Genomic DNA, 18,782 nt, shown 5'->3' with positions numbered 1-18,782 from the left:
ACTCTATATAAATGCAGTTTTCAAATTTTAGGGCACAAGCTGCAAATCATCTCGGCAACATAAAGACTCTTGGTTTGTTGTTGTTTTTGTTCGTTTCAATTTGTTGCTTACAGGACTGTCTAGGACTTGGTGCACGACCACCAACAGATCAACCAAACCCCGTCCACACTACACCAGAGGAATTTGAAAACGCAACAATCACTAGTCACTTTTGATTTGTGTTTGAGGAAAACTCTGTCAGGGAAATCGCGCAATTATCGTGACGTCATTGTTTTCGAAAAGCTCCCTTTTCGTGAAGGATTAGTCGGGACGGTTGGCCTAAGCGTACAAATAAAGATGCGTTTTTAGATTTCTGCGGCGTAGTGTGAACTATATAAACAGTAGCATCCATTTGGGGCGAAAATATCTTCGGATATTTGTCCGCGGACATTATCTCTGCCGAGAACCGAACAGTTCACGAACTATGAGCTTTGAGGAACAGATAATGCCCAGGGACAAATATCCGAGCATGCTTTCGCGCAAATGGAAGCCATTGTGTTTATTATTCTTCAATCGTATTTCGCAACACGCGCGGTTTGAAAGTTGGGGAATCTCACTTGGATATTCCTCAGTTTTAGCCGGAGAATATTCAGTCACGTGATGCCGTTTAGACTAATGGCGCGCGAGCGAAAATATTTGATGGATTATATTAAGCCTAAGTATGAACAGCAATAATGATAACACTTCTAATGTAAGACAATTTAGGACTCAAGCTGCGTGAAGATCATGATCTTAATTTAAGAAAAAAAAATCCATCTAGGCACGTTTTTAGCGGAGCTCCAGCGGCCTGAAGGATCGCCAAGCGGAGTCCCAAACCCATATAGGAAAAAAATTACTCGATTCTGATTGGCTGAGAGCAGTGCAGTTCAAGTGTAACATAGTGCAAAAAGTGTAACACCAGTGCGAAAAGTGTAACACCAGTGCAAATTACACATCGTAATTCTCGATTTTGATTGGCTGAAAGGCAATAGGAAATTTTCTAAGCCAATGATATCACGTAAAACGATGACGAAAATTTTGTGCAGAAACTTTGAAAAAAGTTTTCTCGAATGAGAAAAAATGGCTTCAAGAAAGATCTTCCGGCACTTCCTCCACGCAATTTTTTTCATGTTTATATTATTAATAAGTAATCATACGGTTTTTCTCGTTCAATTTGGAATTAATTTGCACTTGTGAGTTTTTCAAAAAGCAGGAATTACACTCGCCGAAGCGGCTCGTGCAATTTCAGCTTTTTGAAAAACTCCCTCGTGCAAATTAACTCCTAACTGAACTCGAAACCGCATGATTACCCATACTAATAACGAAGCACGAAGTCAAAAAATAGAATGCAAATTATTGGAACCCCGTGGGAGTCAGACAACATAAGCGTGTTCTGAGAGAAATAGGAGGAAAATGAACGGGAAATTTTCGTTTTAAAAATCGTTTTCGGAACACCTGCTTACGCGCTTGAAAAAGCGTCAAGTCTTCCACCATTCCGTTTTGTTTGTCTGGATTTGTCTGAGTTATGACGTCACTCGCGCGATTCACTGTTTAAGTGTTTTCCGAGAAATTGCTTTCCACAAATTATGCTGACGTCATTTTCTCGGAAACGTTTGTTTATAGCGAAAAGCACCTGACTAAAAAGACTATTGACACTCACAAAGGACAGACATAGGAAGATTTCAGAATTACAAAGCGAGCACATTTTATTACAGCGTGTCGCGGTATGTAATTTTTTATCTAATTTATTAGCCAAATTAAAAAAAGAGTGTAAAGGTCGATAACATTACGGTTGTTAAACGAGGAAGCTGTAGCAATTTAGGCTGTAAGATTGAACCTTTTTTTAAGGTTGTAAAGAGGTTTTGCTAGTGTTCTTTTAGAGAAATGATTGAGTCTTGCTTTTTGTTTTTTGTTTAGGCCAGTTCCATGGTGCATTTTGCGGGAAAACCCACACTAAAAGAACTTATATGCTCGGTAGACAATTACCTCCAAATAAACGACACTATCAAATCAAAATAAAGACACTTTTAAATAGAAAAATATGCATATTCTGATTTTCAATTCATTTTGTTAGAGCTGTATGAGAGAATCGAAATCATTGACTGGTCAGTTCTGAAACTCAATTAAGTGCAACAAATGAAAAGAGAACGTCAATTGTATACAACTACGGTCGCATTGGGTTCGATGTTTAAGCCTTGAAATCCAAAGAAGATTGTTAATTAGTATCATCACTTTTTTAACGATGATTTTCCAATAGATCGAAGGAGGAATGGACAAAGGAGACCAACAGTCTGGTGCACAACCCAAGAATCCCATGACTGAAGAAGATGCGGCTCGTATCCAGAGCGCTTATGCAAAACAACATGGCGGCAAAGTTGATAAAGGAAGCTTCCCAGCACGAGCTCAGGCCGCAGCAGCCAGAAACGAAAACAAGAGCAAAGAAGGAGGGAGCGAACAGTCTGGTGAAGAAACCAAGAATACCAGGTGACTAGGGCTTAAAATGCACATAGTGAAAGAGAAAATACTGGCGAATACTTCTAGCTTAGAAATTTGTAATTATCGGCTCTTGTCGCCAAACTGTTTTGCCGTCGAATTGGAAACGACTGGAAATTGGAAACGTTCAATATATAGAGCGTTGTCTATATAGATATTTACACAAACACAAGTAGTAAACTTGCTTACTGTTCAGTATTTCGCTCATACTTGTGGCAGCCGAGTTGACACTTTTCGTAGAATCTGACTGTCGGGTCAATAAGCACTCGGCTCACAGGAAGGAACCTCTACATTTAATATGCAGTCCTTTCTTCGCGAAAAATACAAGCATAGCAATTATTCTTTCAGAAAAGCAAACGGCCTCGAAATAGAGCGAGTTTTATATGGTGAAAGGGCCGTATATACAGATGAAATGGCAGGAACTTGTAAGCGGCGGTGGAAAATTAAAAACGCGACTTGACACTTTCAAGCACAGCTACTTCCCTTAAATTTGGTCAACGCAATCCTTTGTCCAGTATCTCAACTTTCCTAGTGATAGATTGTTCAGAATTCCATTTTTTACCGATGGCAAATTATTTGCCATCGGATTCAAAGACAAACACTGCAATTACTGGCGTTGCTGCCTATCTACCCATCAAGATGGCTTCCAAAACCGTGATTGGAAATATTGCAAAATATATATCTCCGTTAGCTGCATTGGAGACAAAGATTGAAGAAGCTATTACCTGAAAAAAACTTAAGTTCATCCACCTTTGCCTGTCAGAATCAAACGGCTAGTGCTAGGTATTGTTAAATCTGATGCAACGTGGCAAGACATAAATAAAACGACGCTCGATCTGAAATATTCCTTTCAGCAAGTATATATTCTTCTGGAATGAAAACTTCTGGTGGACGGGATGAGCAATTGATCTATGAACCTCTGTAGGGAGCTAGTCTTAAGGACAGCATCATCGTAGCATCATTATAACTTTTCGATTTAAAGCAGTTTAGACCTTGGTAATCTATCGAAAGGAAGTCTTTTACATTTCAATCTGGGTGAAATCTCAATCTGTGTTGCTCATTCAGTGATGTTTGGCTCCTTGTTTTCTCCGTAAAACTGGGACTTGACAAATTTTACCACTTTTTTCGTAGCGAATTTGCAGCAAGAATGGACAAAGAAGGAGATCATAAGACTGATGGGGGATCTAAGCATTTGATGGATAAAGAAGCGGCTTCTCGCATCCAGGCGGCGGAGGCAAAACAACATGGCGGCGGGGTCGAGAAAGGAGGCTTCGCTTCGCGTGCTCAGTCCACTGCTGACAAGCGTGAAAACCAGAAAAACTAGACAAGCATGAAGACAAGAACAACTAGAACTTAAAAGTAGATCGTGAAAATCAAAATACGAGCACCTTAAAGGTAGAAATGTGTAATTCGGCTAATGTGGCACAACTGTCTAGCCGTAGAATCGTTAAATGTATGTAGCGTTGTTCTTTGATTAAACGATTACAAAAAAAGGTAGATACCGTTGATGCTTTTCCTAGAATCTCACGGGTCATTAAACACCTCTCCCCTGGCCGGAGCTAATTCCCAGAAAATCAGCTTTCCCGGGAAAAGATCCAGCCTTTGTTTCAAAGTTGAGGCTTGTAAACATGTTTATTACAGCCTTTGCATATGGAAATAGGTGTGACGTAATTGTCTACCTCTTAAGGGTAGGCCCTTTCTCAGAAACTCGTGCAGTATACGAATAAACGGGTGACATCTGAGAACGAGACTAATTAGGGTGCTTTCCTTTGTGGTGATCTCGAAAAGGATTAGTGATCTAAGATCACTCAGATCATGGTGCATCAAACGAGCCGATAAATCCACTCTTGTCACGGATTCATCGACTCCTTTGATGTACCATGATCCGCGTGATCTTGATCACTGATCACCTCAAATGAATGCATCCAAGCTTGACTCCTAGAATTGAAATAATTGAATTGAATCCTGTATCTGATGAAGTCATTTTTCGCTTTTTCACGCATGGTTGTTTGTGGAACAGCCACGTTGTCTTTATAACGAAAAGAAACTACAGGTTGGTTTGAAGAAATGCAATTTATTTTCTCGTGATAAAAAGAGTGTTTTACCCACTCGCAGCGCTTGTTCCAAAAAAAAATATCTTGACCACTCGAAAATAAAATTTATATCTACGCGCCGTCTAATGTCTTCTATTTAGCAGCCAGTTAAATATTTCGGTTCCACGAATTCCAAGTCCGATGTCCATACATCGTTAACATTAGTAGATCCATCCCTTTGTTTCAAACTGTTTCCGTAAACAGGTTTTTCACAGCCTCTTTGTACGAACTAGTCATGACAGCCGTTTTAGAAGCACAGTGGCAGGCACATGATCGATGTTAGGTGGGAATGGGTTATCTCCTGCGGAAAACGTCAATGAGCGCTCGACAAAACACACCCTAAGTACTGTGCGAGATTGAGAAGGGATTCACAGAGCTAAGCGAATTCAAAGTACCTTGCTGTACAGACTAACGTCGTGAAATAACTCTCGCGGTCAATGACAGAAAATTTAACATTATCTGCGCTTTGAGCTGTGAGTTGAGTCAACATGGTCAAGCTAGCATATAAAATATGTGGTTCACTTTTCCTTTTATATATAACCATAAAATTAAAAAAATAGATTTCATTTAAGTAAAGGCTGTTCCCATACCCTCCATGGATGGTATTTGCGTTTCCAGGAAGTCAGAGTAGCTGGTAAACAGACAGTTAGTGTTCCGAGAAAATAGGTCTATTCTTACATGTGGTCAAAGTCGAACTCTTGAACTCTTGAAAATGGGCACACGGTTTCTGCCTCAAACATAACACAATAATATAATTTTATTCAAGGTTATTCCTTTCTTCGCCTCGTTCGGTTCTACCGGGATGCGACTCTCATTTCATCGAAAAATAGCGCTCATTACATTTATATCACTACGGGTCAAGGTTGGAATTGAGTATGGTTTCGCCTCCGATCACGCTATCTGCTCTACGGTCGCCTACGTCCCTTATACAAAGCAAAATGTTCACAACGAAGTAAAAAAATAAGAGAAAGGCTTAATTTATTTTTGTAATGGAAAAGCTATAAACAATCGATACCTAACGAATTGTTAAAGATCGTTTTAAAATAATGCCAAAATTTACTGCGCGTTCTTAGATGTTACAGTCCCTTTAGAAGTCGCGAGGACAGTTTAAATGGCATGTCTTGTGTTGGCCTTTAAGCATTTTCTTTTCGATGATTATGAATTTTTAAGAGGTAAAGTTTATTTCCTATGGATATATCCATTTTTCCTATGGATAACTTAGTAACAATCAAATACCTAACGAACTGTCAGTGATCGTTTTGAAATAGCACCCGTCACTGCGCGTTGTTTTATGTTACAGGACATTTAGAAGTCAGGACGGAAGTTAGAACGGTATGTCGGCGTCTTGATCTGGCTTTTATTCTTCCGCAGCATTTTCTTTTCCCCGATTGCGAATCTTTAAGAAGTAAAGATAGCCTACTGCATCTCCAGCCGCGAGCAGGTCGCTCTCGGTCGGGTGCCAGGTTAAGCCCCAGATCCCCGAGGCTGCGTAGAAAACTTGAATTTGCTGACAGGTATCGCAGTCCCAGATGCAGATCGTCTGGTCCAAAGCCCCGCTCGCCAGGAACTTGTCCTCGGGTGAAAAACTGACCATCCTGATTTCAGACTCGTGTCCTGCCATTTCGCAAATCTTCTGCCAGGTACTGATGTTCCACAAGCGCACCAACTGATCTTTTGAACACGTGGCTAGCAACTGCTCGTTGTGTGAAAACGTGGCGCATGTCACCCAATCAGGTTGCGTAACAGTGGTCACGTACTCATAGCTCCTGCCGTCCCATATTCGAGCTGAGTTGTCTATGGAACTCGTCAGGATAAAATTTCCAGAGCTCGAAAACTCGGTGTACTGGCAGAAGCGCTCATGCCCACCCAATGTCAACATCTTTCTTTGTGTCTCTAAATCCCAGACGATTGCGCCATTCGTGAATTCACCCACTGAAACTAGCCGCTTGTCATCATGGGAGAATCGAAGGCACCAGGGCAACATGGCTTCACCACACTCCAGCACAATGTTGTCCTTGCCAGTCTCTCGAGACCAGATGCGGATTTTGAGCTCGTCTCCACCACTGGCGACTTGGGTCGAGTCACGTGAGAAAGTGCAAGCACGAACACCACAGGAGAATGTTCTTTTCTGTTCGTGACCCTCATAGATCAGGGAAGCTTCAAACGTCTCCATATTCCAAACACAAACCTAATATTTAAAACCACAGTAAATTAAAAATTAACTTGCAACATTTCATAACCGCCAGACTAGGGGGCTGTTTCTCGTAGGTCCCGAAAAGTTTTCCCATCCGGAAAGGCGTGGCAAAATCTCAAAACTTATGATAATTACAGAGATGTTTTATCACATATTCTTAACATAAACAGAGGTTCTCTTTATACAAGGAGTTCCAGGCATGTACATTTCTCCGTTTTTAGATACAGATTATCTAAACGTGGCTTTGCGGGTCCGAAGGGTTTCCGGGGCTTTCGAGAAACGGGCCCCTGACCTAAGATCTCAGTAACTAGTGTTTAAAAAGTAACAAAAACCACCGAAAAAGTTAGTAAAATCGCCTCATATCTCGATTGACAGTTATCATCTTAACCAATCCTCTGCTATTCTACGCTCCTACAAGGATTTCTTCGAGATTTCTCTTCAAGGTTTGTTCCCACTTACGACACATGCATTATTTTGCTTGCGCGAGGAACCCTACAACCCTAATTTTTCTTGTTTTATGAATCTCTATAAATGATGGTGTTAGCTTCGAACCAATCAAGTCCTTTGTTTAAAATACACACGACTGCGAAGTCAGGTTATAACAACTTTTGCCGAAAAAAATCCCTTCCATATTTCATACCTTGAAGTCATCCGAGGCAGAAGCCAGCCATTTTCCATCGTCAGAGTATGCCACACTCCAGCAACGTTCAGCATGAAAACGCGCGTCCCGAAGATTTTCTGCGGCAGTGACGTCCCAAACGCGCACGGTTTTGTCACAGGCAGCGGACGCTAGTCGACTCGCGTCTTCATTAAAGGCCACATCAATCACCCAGTTCGAGTGACCGCCGAGCAAGGCAAGGGTCCTGGAACTACCATTGACTTGTTTACCACTGACGTCATCAAAGTTTGCGTCAAAGAGAGTAACGGTGTGATGGGCTGAGGAGCCGGCAGCCACTCGCATTCCGTGTTGGGTTTGAGCAAAGGCCACCGTAGAGGCGTCGTTCGGGAGATTAAACGTCCAAATCTTCGCACCACTGTTAACGTCCCACAAAATGACGTCACTGTCCACACACGCGGAAGCAAGGTACTTTCCATCGGGAGTAAAGCATACTGACCAAACGAGGGATTTGTACTCCAGATCCTTTAGGCCTTCCAAACTGTCTTTAACAGGGAAATTCGGGTTATCGTCTCGCTGATGTCCCTCCAAGGTAAGTCTGATGGAGCTCTTGTTAAGGTCCCATATGAAGAGTTCCAGATTGTCCCCGCACGAGGCAGCAACCGAATCATCTACGGGGGAGCAGGCACACGATATAGGGGAACTTCTGTGTCCAGGAAGTGTCGCCAGGTTCTTACCGCCGCTTAGGTCCCAAAGTTTGAGGGTCTTGTCTTTAGAAGACGAAAGTAATCTTTGCCCATCTTTGGAGAAGGCAATGCATGTTACTCGTTCTTCATGTCCCTCAAGGATCCTTAAAAGATTGCAAGAATTATTATCCGATGACGAAGCTGTAAATGGCACATCAAAGTATTTCCGTCAGTAAAAGCTAAGGTATGCAATTGACGAAGAGTATAGGGGAACTTATGTTTACAGTATTTACCGTTTTAGCGTGGTTTCCTGATCGAGCTACGATCAACTCTGAATATTAAAAGGGCTTGGTATAATTAACTGTACCAATAAATTTAAACTTCATGTATTAATTAAGAACGTATGAAAAATATTTGCAAATCTTAAGGCTAGAGCTTCAAATGACATCAGTTACTAGGTTTGACAGACTCGTTCAATGTTTGGGATCAATTCCCACGAAATATATCTTCACGCAAGGTCGCAGGGTAACGAGGCAAAACGAAAAAAAACAAAACAAAACAAAAAGGAAAATGACCTCTGCAAGGAATACCTTGCAGCAATCCATTTTCGTTTAACACTAATACATCCTCTTTCGTTTTCTCTCCGATAACTACCCCATTGTCATGCACTTTTTTTTTTGTTAAATAGTATAAATAAGTACTATATCTCTCAGATAGTCGCAGGTCAAAGACATACTCATCAGTCGCCGCAGTGTAGGAAAATGCTAACCTTATAGTTTCATTGCCTGGAAATTTCCAGAGCCGAATGGTTTTGTCTGCTGAGGCGGATGCCATCATTGAACCATCAGGTGAGAGCCGTACACACGTGACAGCTCCCTGATGGTCTTCAAGTTGGGCATGCAGCTCCCCGGTTTGACTGTTCCAAACTCGGATGGTCCCATCAGCTGATCCAGACAACAAGGTCCTGTTATCTCTCGCGAAACATGTGGATAGAACGCTCTTGGAGTGTCCACTGAGTTCGAGCTCAAAGGCTTCGGGGACCTGAGGTTTGTTTATCCATTCCACCCACCCCTGTGGGGCAGGGATGTTGTTCGGGTCGGGTTGATCAAATTTCTGACGTATTTGCTCTGCTTGTTTTGCGATCCACCCGTGTTGAGGGTACATGGCTGCCTGCTGGTATGTGAGGGCGGGAAAACGGCTCAAGATATGTACCTGGCTGCGTAAGAATCCCAAAATATCTTGAAGATCTTTAATCACCTATAGGCAAACAGTCAAAGTGAAAGCTAAGTTAGTTCTTAGATAAAAAGATGAGTAGTTAAGCTAATAAGGACATCACTGGGATTTAAATATACTTACAACTGGTGACTACGTCAGATTAAAATTCTAATTGCTTTACGTTCAGATCCGACTCTTCGACCTTATTTTCTTCAAGGGTAAGCACATGAAATTATTGGAAACCTAAATTACAGTCACACACTAATATGTGCACCCGAGCATGATTATACACAATGCCAGCCTTCCTACATTTATTACAGAGCCGAATAAATATTGAGGATTTGTCTTTATTTTTGTTTGTTTGTTTCTGCAATAAAAGCAATAGCGAGCTAATTATTTCCGCAGTGTAAGCACGTTTGTTAATTCATCTGATCCGATTTTAACTCCATTGTGTTCATTGCTTGGCCAAGTCTTAAAGTGCATGGCTGCCGGCTGGTTTATTGTATAATCCAGTGTATCATTAGGTTGCAATATACGAGAACGGAAGCCCAGACCAGAAGTTTGACGTCAAGAGAAGGCAAGAGCCTCGCTCTAAGCTCTCCTTTCGTAATAGATAATCTAAAGGGAAAGAAGAACTTCTCAAGATGAAATAAGACTTTCTATAAAGCAGCAAAAAACACGCTTCATACATCAAACTTTGAATACCTCAGGATCAGCGTCTTCACTAACAGCACAACCGACTGCCTTAGTGGCCTCCGCGAGAAGCTCATATCCCATTCCCGCCATGCACTTCGCCTGGACAAACTTTAAATCTCCCAGAGTACTTCGCAATCCGTCAAAGTCGCGCGCCTCGAGAAGTGCCACGGGAAGTCGGTCCAGTTTCCTAAGGTTGAGAGCGACCGAGGAGTAGGCGTGAGGTTGCGCAGGAATGGCACGTTCATTGCCATATTTTTCGTGATACTCTCCGAAGAAGTATTTAGCAATCTTGCTGTGAGTTTCTCTGTGATGATCACCTTTGAGATACCTTTCTTTGGCAACTTCGAAGAATTGCCTGTAATAATATAAGATTTGGTAAAGCTTTAATGTTGTTAGTGTCTGAAAATAACTTTTAATAGCAAATGGACCGAGGGAAGTACAGTTCAGGAAGTTGTTGAGCGATTAATTTCAAAAATCGGAATTGCACTGTATACGAGGCCGATTTAAAGTTATGAGCTCCAATCAGATTCATGTGCAATTTGGAATGAATAAGCAAGAGTAACTTTTCAAAGACTAACAAAATTGCACGAGCCTGTAGGGCGAGTGTAATTTGTAGTCTTTGAATCATGCAGTCATTCAAGAAATGCGTCTGAACCACCGGTAGTTACCAGGGAGATGAAGGTATTACTTATATTAATTGTCTTAGGAAGGAAAAGTGGCTATTGGCCTTTTTTTTCCCTCATTTTCTCGAGACACAAGGACAGAAATGTAGAAAGTTTGCCCGACTTTGAATTTCTATATTCGAATTAAAGACTTCGTTCATACGAAATTCATGGCCACAAACCATCAACAGTGTCCCTGGCATACCAATTTCTATCCCAACTAGATCATTATTTCTAGGTGTGCGTTGAAATAAATATGCTTTTATTTTTACTCTTCTATCATGCCCCCTTAAAAAGAAGAAGGGAATAGAAATGTACTTTTGCTCATAATACCTGAGCATTTAGGTTGCAGAAACGCATGTTTACCTGTGATAGAGCGCCAGTAGTGAAACCCCGTACGCACCCCTCTCCACCAAGAAGGGACCAAGATCGTGCTTCAGACGAGCCAGTAGTAGCGGTGGCAAGCGGCGTTTTGGTGGCTGATGCCAGACAAGCACATCCTGTAAGAGTTCCTCGTCGCAGCTCAAAAGATTAAGGATATCGTCTGAATTCATCCCATCAGTCCCAGCGGCCAATAGGCCCAACACTCTTCCCACAAACTTTTCACCGTGGTACTTTTCAAGGTCCTGGTACAGAGAGTGTATCATCCCGGAGACGTCAGGGGCAAGGGTGATGTCAGCGGTTTTTCTGGTAATAAGAGAAGTTTGATTTCGTTTTTAGATTTTTTTTTTTTCACTTTTAACAAAAGCCCACGAGTCAATAATCTGAATTCTAATAAGCAGTTTCTTCGAAACACATTTTAGGATAAAAACTTAAGATAAAAAACGTCGTCTCGACCTCTCTGAAATCATTTTCAAGTTTAAAAACAGTGATTAAAACTTTTTGCATATATGAGTAGAATTAAGACATGAGAATTTGAAAAGCAATAAAATATGTAAATATGCATTAAGCGTTACAAAACGTTTTGGTGATAAAAACTCTAAAATGACTAAAAACCCTCTTACCTGTATGAAGGCCAAGAGCGACATTTTTTAAAGAGCAAATGCAGGTACAAAGGCAATGGACAGCGGTTAAAAGCCTCTAAAACAAGCTCTATCTGTTCCAGGGTCAGGCTTCTTTTGACTGATCCAAGCCAAACATCTAGGAGAGCAGGTCCATCACGCATGTCGAGCCGCGTCACCTGACATAAAAAAGATACACGAGCTGTCTTCCTTGAGAAACAGAAAATTAATTCTGTGCAGGAGCCATAATCGGGGACGGAGACCGTAAGCGCGCGCCATTTCTAGTATTGGGGTTGTCCCCATGATATGGGACAATAATTCTATTTTTAGAACAAATTGCGCCATCACCTGTGGCACACGCGCGTACATACTGCAAGGATTTTTGCGGAAGTCGCGCGGGGGAAATGGCGTCCGAAATTACCGACATTTTTCATGTTTTTGGCCCACAACTCAACGCGTTTACGTCTGTTGGAATTTTGCTTAAGTATTTTCGTCGTAAGCTGCTCGAGTTTGAGTGAAGCAAGACAGTGTCGAATTTAGGTATGTTTCGCTGTAAGCTTATATATATCGCTGACCAAGTTGTGTTCCGACGGATGCTTCTTTTACATGAGCTGTACATTACTCCACTTTAAATTTCACATATGTTGAACATTAACAGCTTTTCCATTACACAGCAAAAAACTAGCTGGATATATTTAGATATAGCAGAGCTTCAGGACTTCATAGTTTGCTAGCTCCTGTTGCCACACGCTTGCGAGGAATTTGTCAGTCTATCGCGACTGAAAAGTAAAACAAAATAATTGCCAGTTTGAGTTTCGCTTGAATTGTAAGCAACGCTTGATGTTTCATCAAGGCCCAACAACTTAACGTCCGTAGATACTGCTCAGTTTTATTCGTGTAAAAATCCAGTAAATTCTCTGTTGTCGATGAATGAGAGCGTCCGCCGATGCGTGTTTTGTACAATCAGTAAACATGACAAATTGTACTTCCGCCGCACTTTCGTGTGAAAGCGTACATCGAACTCAAACAAAACTCTATAGTTTTTAAATATGTTTAAGATTGATAAATGTTTGAGAACATATTAAAAGCTAAGCTGAAAATATGTGAATAAAGCAGAAATAATCAGCAAAGTTACGATGACGCTTTCTTTAATCAACTTGGAATAACGATTTCGATTTTGTTGATCGAGTTATCAAAACTCCTTGTCTATTTTCATTTCCGCAGTGTAAAACTTCACTATGTTTATGTTGAAGAAACACACATGATGTTAGTAGCCTTTTTTTCGTTCGTGAAATTTGTTACAGCAGCTCAGCACAAAAGATAACGAAAGAAATCTTTGTCAAGATTTGTTGACAATTGAAAACACCGACTCGGACTTGAAAGTGCACGAGCTGCAGTATGCAAATGAGCTAATTGTACGCGTCAGACTTTCCTTTCAAAAACTTTTGCAAACTCACCAAACAAGCAGAAACAATAAGAAACCGTCAAAACAGGTTTTGGTTATGATTGACCATTGTCTGAGAAACTCACAAATTAACTCGATACCAGAGTAGAGAGTTTTCTTACTATATTCTTAAGTCAGAAGAAACGCAAAAACATACGCGTAAGCTTACAACTAGCGTGAGCAGATCTTATTATTCATTCCCAGCGCGAGATTGAAGTCTTGTTTTCGACCCTGAAAAACCCACCTTTTCCGTTAGCTCACTACATATAAACGCCCTGGTTCGTATTCCCTGCCATCGCTGTGAAAAATACGGAAGAGAATCTCTCAACTCTCACCATTTGATCGCGCAACGTGACAACACCCACGCGAGAACCCCCAACATGTGCGTGAATCCGCCCGGATATATGACGTCAGGATGGCGCAATTTGTTCTAAAAATAGAAAAATTGTCCCATATCATAGGTGCGCGCGAATCCCGAGACTTACGGTCTCCGTTCCCGATTATGGCTCCTGTCGTGTGGATATATACTAACACCACCAAGTAGGATTTGAGATGGAACCCACAGGGAAAGCGGAAGATGGGGAGGCCAAGGAACAGCCAATGGAGGAGGAGGAGGAGGAGGAGGTGAGAGAGGCAGGCCTCAACTGGAAACAGTAAATGGAGAGACGTCCTGAAGGACCTATGTCCCCATGGGGTGAAAGGGTTTAATTCAGTAAGTCAAAAGTTAAATTATATTTCATTGAATTATGTACCTGCAAGAACTGTTTAGCTGGGATTCCAAATGTCTTTAAACGCTGCATACACCCACCCTCCTCAGGGAGAGTTGACACTATCATACAGGCATGCGCAGGTAGTTTACGTGGAAGCCATTCTAAGAAGCGCCTTGCGCCGTCTTCATCCGTCAACTGATCCAGGGAGTCAATCACTACACACAGCGGTCGTTCCTTGGCAGCGTGTGCCATAAATGAGGGAAACACCTCACACAAGCTTTTGTAATCTTCGGGAACCTCGTCGGTAATTCCGTACACTTCTTTGAGTTGTTTACAAAAGCCCTCAGTTAGTGCTCGACCTAAAAGAGAATCAAATTAAGAAACCATATTATTATATGGCAAGGTTGTCATGGGGTAAAACCGAGTGTTCTGATTGATTCTCTCGTGGTCGGAATACTGCCCCAAGGTCTTTTTCGTACTGCCACGACTTCGAACCAATATTCCGCAGTACAGCCCTCGCGCTCGGTTAGTAGGAGGTTATTAACCTTTTCAAATCGAGAATCCTGTCTTTTCTGACCTGGTAACAATATAACTGTAAAGATTAAATTAAGTTTAGGCTAGTAATGTGTGCCATGTGGGTTTAGAATTAACAGAACCGCGAGAGGAGTGGAGAGGAATGAAGAGAAGACAAGAGGAGAGGAGAGGAGAAGAGAGGAGAGGAGAGAACAGCAACTCAACAAATTTTATAATACCCGTGGACGAATCTGGAGTGGTTCCACAGAACCGATACATTATAGCGAGATTTCCATTCTTGCTCTTTTCTTGTATCTCCATGACAACCTTTGCCATCAGTGACGTCTTGCCAACTCCAGATTCACCGTAAATCACTAACGGCATTACGGAATCGGTTCCAGTCACGTAATTGTGGATAACCTGCAAAATATCTGCTCGGCCCTGAAACGAATGAGTGTGGTCACGACAAAAGAGAGCGTGACGCGTGACTTCTTCCATCAGTGGATTTGGAGGACCGAGGTTTTGCAAGATTTCGTTGATGTGGGATGTAAGGAGCTCTTTGACTCGACTACACATTTCTGATAAGAAAAAAAAAAAAAAGAAGAAAAAAAGAAAGAAACAAAGGTAAAAAATTATAAACGCATATTGTGATGTCTTCATTCTTTACTTTTTATCAACTACGATTTCCTCCTAGATTGGTTTGGTCGGTTAAATATATAGAATAAGATGAAACAGCGTTCCAGAAAACTATCCAGTAACTCTTGCTATGTCTGTCACTGCCCCTTAAAATCAGGAGTTAAATTCCCTTTTTATAAAGACAATGCTCACAAAGTCGAGTGCTGTGTAAACTTGATTGAGGGTTCCATGTCAATCATTTAGTCTGTGGACGATCGAACATTACTTTTATGTGTACTGTCTATGTTGTACAAAGTGACTCGAACTTTAAGTGGGCGAATATAACTTTCGTGTCTGACCAGCGAAGTGAACTGCGTTGCATGAGCATAGTTTGTGTGGCAGACATAAAACGGGAGAGACGGAGAGATAGAGTGGGTGGAAGGAGGGGGACTTGTTGTTTCCATTTCTTTTTCATTAATTTCGTGAGGCTGACAGTTTTTTTTACCTGTAATATATTGCTCGTGTTCATCGTTTTGAATTCCTTCATGATGCCATCTCAAGTTAGTAAACTTTAGTATGCGTCCAACTTCCAGTGAGGCTGGAATTCGCTGCTCCTTTAGTTCTGACAACAGCTGAACGCATTCCAAGTCTATGTTGCCATCTTCCTATACGAACAAGAAGGCTGGTGTTTGCATTTTATATGTCATTAGCTATAAGAATCAAGAACTCGTTTTCTTAGTTTAACTAAAGACGCAGTGTTTTGGGTTTTACATTGTATTTCGCGCTTAAATAAGTTTGGTCGAGATTTTATTTTTTTTTATTATCCTGCAATCAAAACAAAAGTACAACAACAACAAAACCAGAAGTAGTGAACTGTCAACTAAAAGGGGAAAAAAGGAAATACCAGAATGACAATTCTGATTTCTTGACAGCCTATCACGATATCAAAATTAATGACCTGCCGTTTACCTCCAACCTTATAATTCGGCACTTCGTCTCCTCAACAGTTGCCAAATTGGCTCTTAGAATCTCTCATATTCAATTTAACTGTTCAGAGAAATCTGACGAATTTGGCGAGGTTCGGAACATTTTGATGAACAAACAATAAATCGAACTAAACGAAAACCAAAGTTTAATTCATGTATTATTTAAGCCGACTCAAAATTCCTATTGGGTGCATGTACGTGAGTTCGTACGTAGGAAATAAACGCGGACTGCCGCGAATTATCGTATGATCGTTAGCACATTTCGGTGGAGCTTTTAAAGCGCACTGTAAATTTTCGGTGGCACATTTCGAATTTCCAGAAGTACTCTATGAACTTTGAGAAGTAATTGGAATTATGATAAGGGCCAGCATAAGCGCTTGTTGGCTTGATTCGAATTGTTTAACCTTATGGTGACTTTTAAGCCTTGAGCCAAACGGGCGTGACCTAATAGAGAGGAGGTGATGTATCAGTGAGTTACAAGAGATGGCATCACGTCTATTTTTGAAATCAAAAAAAGAGGAACTTTCTATAGTCTGCAAGGAGACTGTCCCCTTAACTGCTCGAGCAGTTAAGAAAAATACAATGCTTGATGTAACTGCCGTTTGTTTACAGTTAGCATTTATTTACTGCTGTTTGCTTGCGGTTAGCATCTAAGGGGTGAAGCCGAAGACGATAATATTTGTCTTTCCATGAATTACATGCCCACATTTTTTACTTTTTACAATCTGATCTGGTTTTTGAAATTGTAAATCCCTTTTCGTGAATATCTAATCCAATTTCCAGTTGCCCAATTTTAATGCCTTTCACGTTAACATACATTCACCTCAGGACAGTATAGTTTTTCCTGTCTGTTGAACCCGGGTTAGTCATTTCAAATTTCAGGCGCTTATACCAGGCTGTCCTTCATGTAACGTGAATATAGATGACTGATTGACGATGGTAATGTCGAGAATGACGATAACGATAACGATGTCGATAGTGATGAGGACGAGAATGGCATTTTGTTCCATCTAGAAGATGCTGTATGTTTACGTAACAACTTGTTGCTGGCTGAATAATATAAGGAATTATAAACCCGAATTGTCTAGCCATCATTGATGATCAACTTTAGACGTCGTTTAGAATATAAATACCTAACAGATTGAAGTACCCAATAGAGATATCATTCATATTTAAGATCTCAGAAGGTGTTGTAAATGTTAATCGTTAGCTAATATCTTTTTTTTTTTTTTTTTGGTTTGCAAAAAAAAAAAAAGAAAAGAAAAGAAAAGAAAACACTTCTACCTGCAAGTTAACGAAATTTCTGGCGGCCTTGTCCTTTTCGTTAATGTGATCAAACCTGCGGTCAATAATGAGAGAACGCTGACTGGCCTCCGGATCCAACACGACGGCCGTTTCTACCTCGCTCTGAGTGACAGATACCGTGTACTTCTGCTTTTCATTCTCCTCCAGATCAGCCTTCTCTGCCGCTGATCGCAGCTGAGTCAATATACACTTCTCTACTTTACCCCAGTCCTCCCAAGCCTTAGAGATCTCGTCTTTATCGGCTGATTTGATGCCGGGAAACTGGCTCGAGATCGGCTGCAGGAGATAACACGCCGGAACGGAGTTATCATCGAGGAGATACCAGGTGGTAATCAACTCACGATCTGATTGGTCAATCAATTGGAGAAGAGATTCAAACTCGTCAGCGTTGACTGACGGGGGCAGCGGTCTCCAACCGTATTTGTCTCCTAGTATGGCAATAAAAGCGATGCCAAGTGAAGTTTCCTGGCAACGTTTTATCTCTTCCATACAAATGTTCACAACTCGATGATCGTCCACGGACTCTTGACGCACACCTAAAAGAGCAAGTGAGCAGCACACGTGAGCTTGTAATTTAGTATTCAGCTTTTATTGCTTTTGGGCTAGCGGCATTGTTTCTGTTGTTTCCACTATTGTTCTCTCAAAGGGTATCGAGCCATTCTTATGAGACCCAACCCTTTAGAAGAGAGAAGCGTTGATATAATTCTCAAAATTCATATAATTCTCGAAATTTGCACTTATGGATTGATAACATATTGTTTTTAAAAAGGCTAGGGGAGAGAACGAAACTGTAATAATCATGTAATGGCAGATACAATCCAATTAAAAAACATGAAATTAAGGGTAATAAGATTGCGAGTGTTTGGAAAGGTAGACTTTGTAAAGTAGACTTTTCATCTTTCATATTCCCGCACTTTTGAAACTCTAGATAAATCACTAACAGGAAAAAAAAAAAAAAAAAAATATATATATATTCAAGTATGAACACGCGCACTAAAGTGATAACTCCATTGGATTGTCTCCAGTCACACCACAGAATTGTCGCATGTTGACGGACGTGATTAAATAAATAAATAAATAAATAAATAAATAACAAATGCATGCCAAGGGGCAACACTTATTCCATACCACACATTTCTTTGTAAAATTTGCAATTTTGGGGTTCCATATGCATATTTTCCCATATGTTGAGATTTCAATTATTCTTTTGAAGCTTCGCATGTCTAATACATTTAGCATGATAGGACTTTTTTTATATTAAAATGCGACGATACTTCGTGATATGGTCAGAAAGGTCCATTAGCTATGGAGATAAAAATTTCAAACCAAGCACCCCATCGATGTTATTAGCAGATTTTGCATTCGTACCCCAGCGTAGGTCAACAACTTCAAATGCAATTCCGTGCTGCTGACAAAGGCCTCTGACGGGTTCAAACACTTCTTCCATAAGCTTGTTTCTGTCCACTCGCGTGTCGGTGAAAGTTGAACTCAGAAATATACGAATTGTCTTCTGTACCAGCCTTGGATCCATGTCC

The 18,782-nt window shown here is 41.0% G+C and overlaps 1 protein-coding gene and 1 long non-coding RNA gene across 2 annotated transcripts in view; one reads left to right on the top strand and one right to left on the bottom strand.

The window, feature by feature from the left end:
- Positions 1-1,478: 1,478 nt before the first annotated feature.
- Positions 1,479-2,699, top strand: LOC145487195 (uncharacterized). The gene is made up of 2 exons (XR_014049374.1): positions 1,479-1,742; positions 2,276-2,699. It is a non-coding gene; the product is annotated as an uncharacterized LOC145487195 (long non-coding RNA).
- A 3,262-nt stretch (positions 2,700-5,961) lies between these two features.
- Positions 5,962-18,782, bottom strand: part of LOC145487890 (NACHT domain- and WD repeat-containing protein 1-like) — a 19,320-nt gene continuing 6,499 nt past the window's right edge. Inside the window, exons 2-12 of the mRNA XM_081466668.1 lie at positions 18,616-18,782; positions 17,227-17,783; positions 15,462-15,621; positions 14,581-14,919; positions 13,871-14,187; positions 11,678-11,853; positions 11,040-11,360; positions 10,021-10,366; positions 8,870-9,357; positions 7,439-8,264; positions 5,962-6,792 (exon numbers count right to left, since the gene is read on the bottom strand). The exon at positions 18,616-18,782 is cut by the window's right edge and continues 26 nt beyond it. Coding sequence (XP_081322794.1) covers positions 5,962-6,792; positions 7,439-8,264; positions 8,870-9,357; positions 10,021-10,366; positions 11,040-11,360; positions 11,678-11,853; positions 13,871-14,187; positions 14,581-14,919; positions 15,462-15,621; positions 17,227-17,783; positions 18,616-18,782 — 4,528 coding nt within the window. The remainder of the gene's footprint in view (positions 6,793-7,438; positions 8,265-8,869; positions 9,358-10,020; positions 10,367-11,039; positions 11,361-11,677; positions 11,854-13,870; positions 14,188-14,580; positions 14,920-15,461; positions 15,622-17,226; positions 17,784-18,615) is intronic.

Source organism: Orbicella franksi, chromosome 5 (genome assembly GCF_964199315.1).
Source record: "Orbicella franksi chromosome 5, jaOrbFran1.1, whole genome shotgun sequence".
In the NCBI taxonomy this organism is placed as follows: Eukaryota; Metazoa; Cnidaria; class Anthozoa; order Scleractinia; family Merulinidae; genus Orbicella; species Orbicella franksi.
The sequence above is the reverse complement of the archived record's forward strand: the minus strand, read 5'-3'. Positions and strand labels throughout refer to the sequence as shown.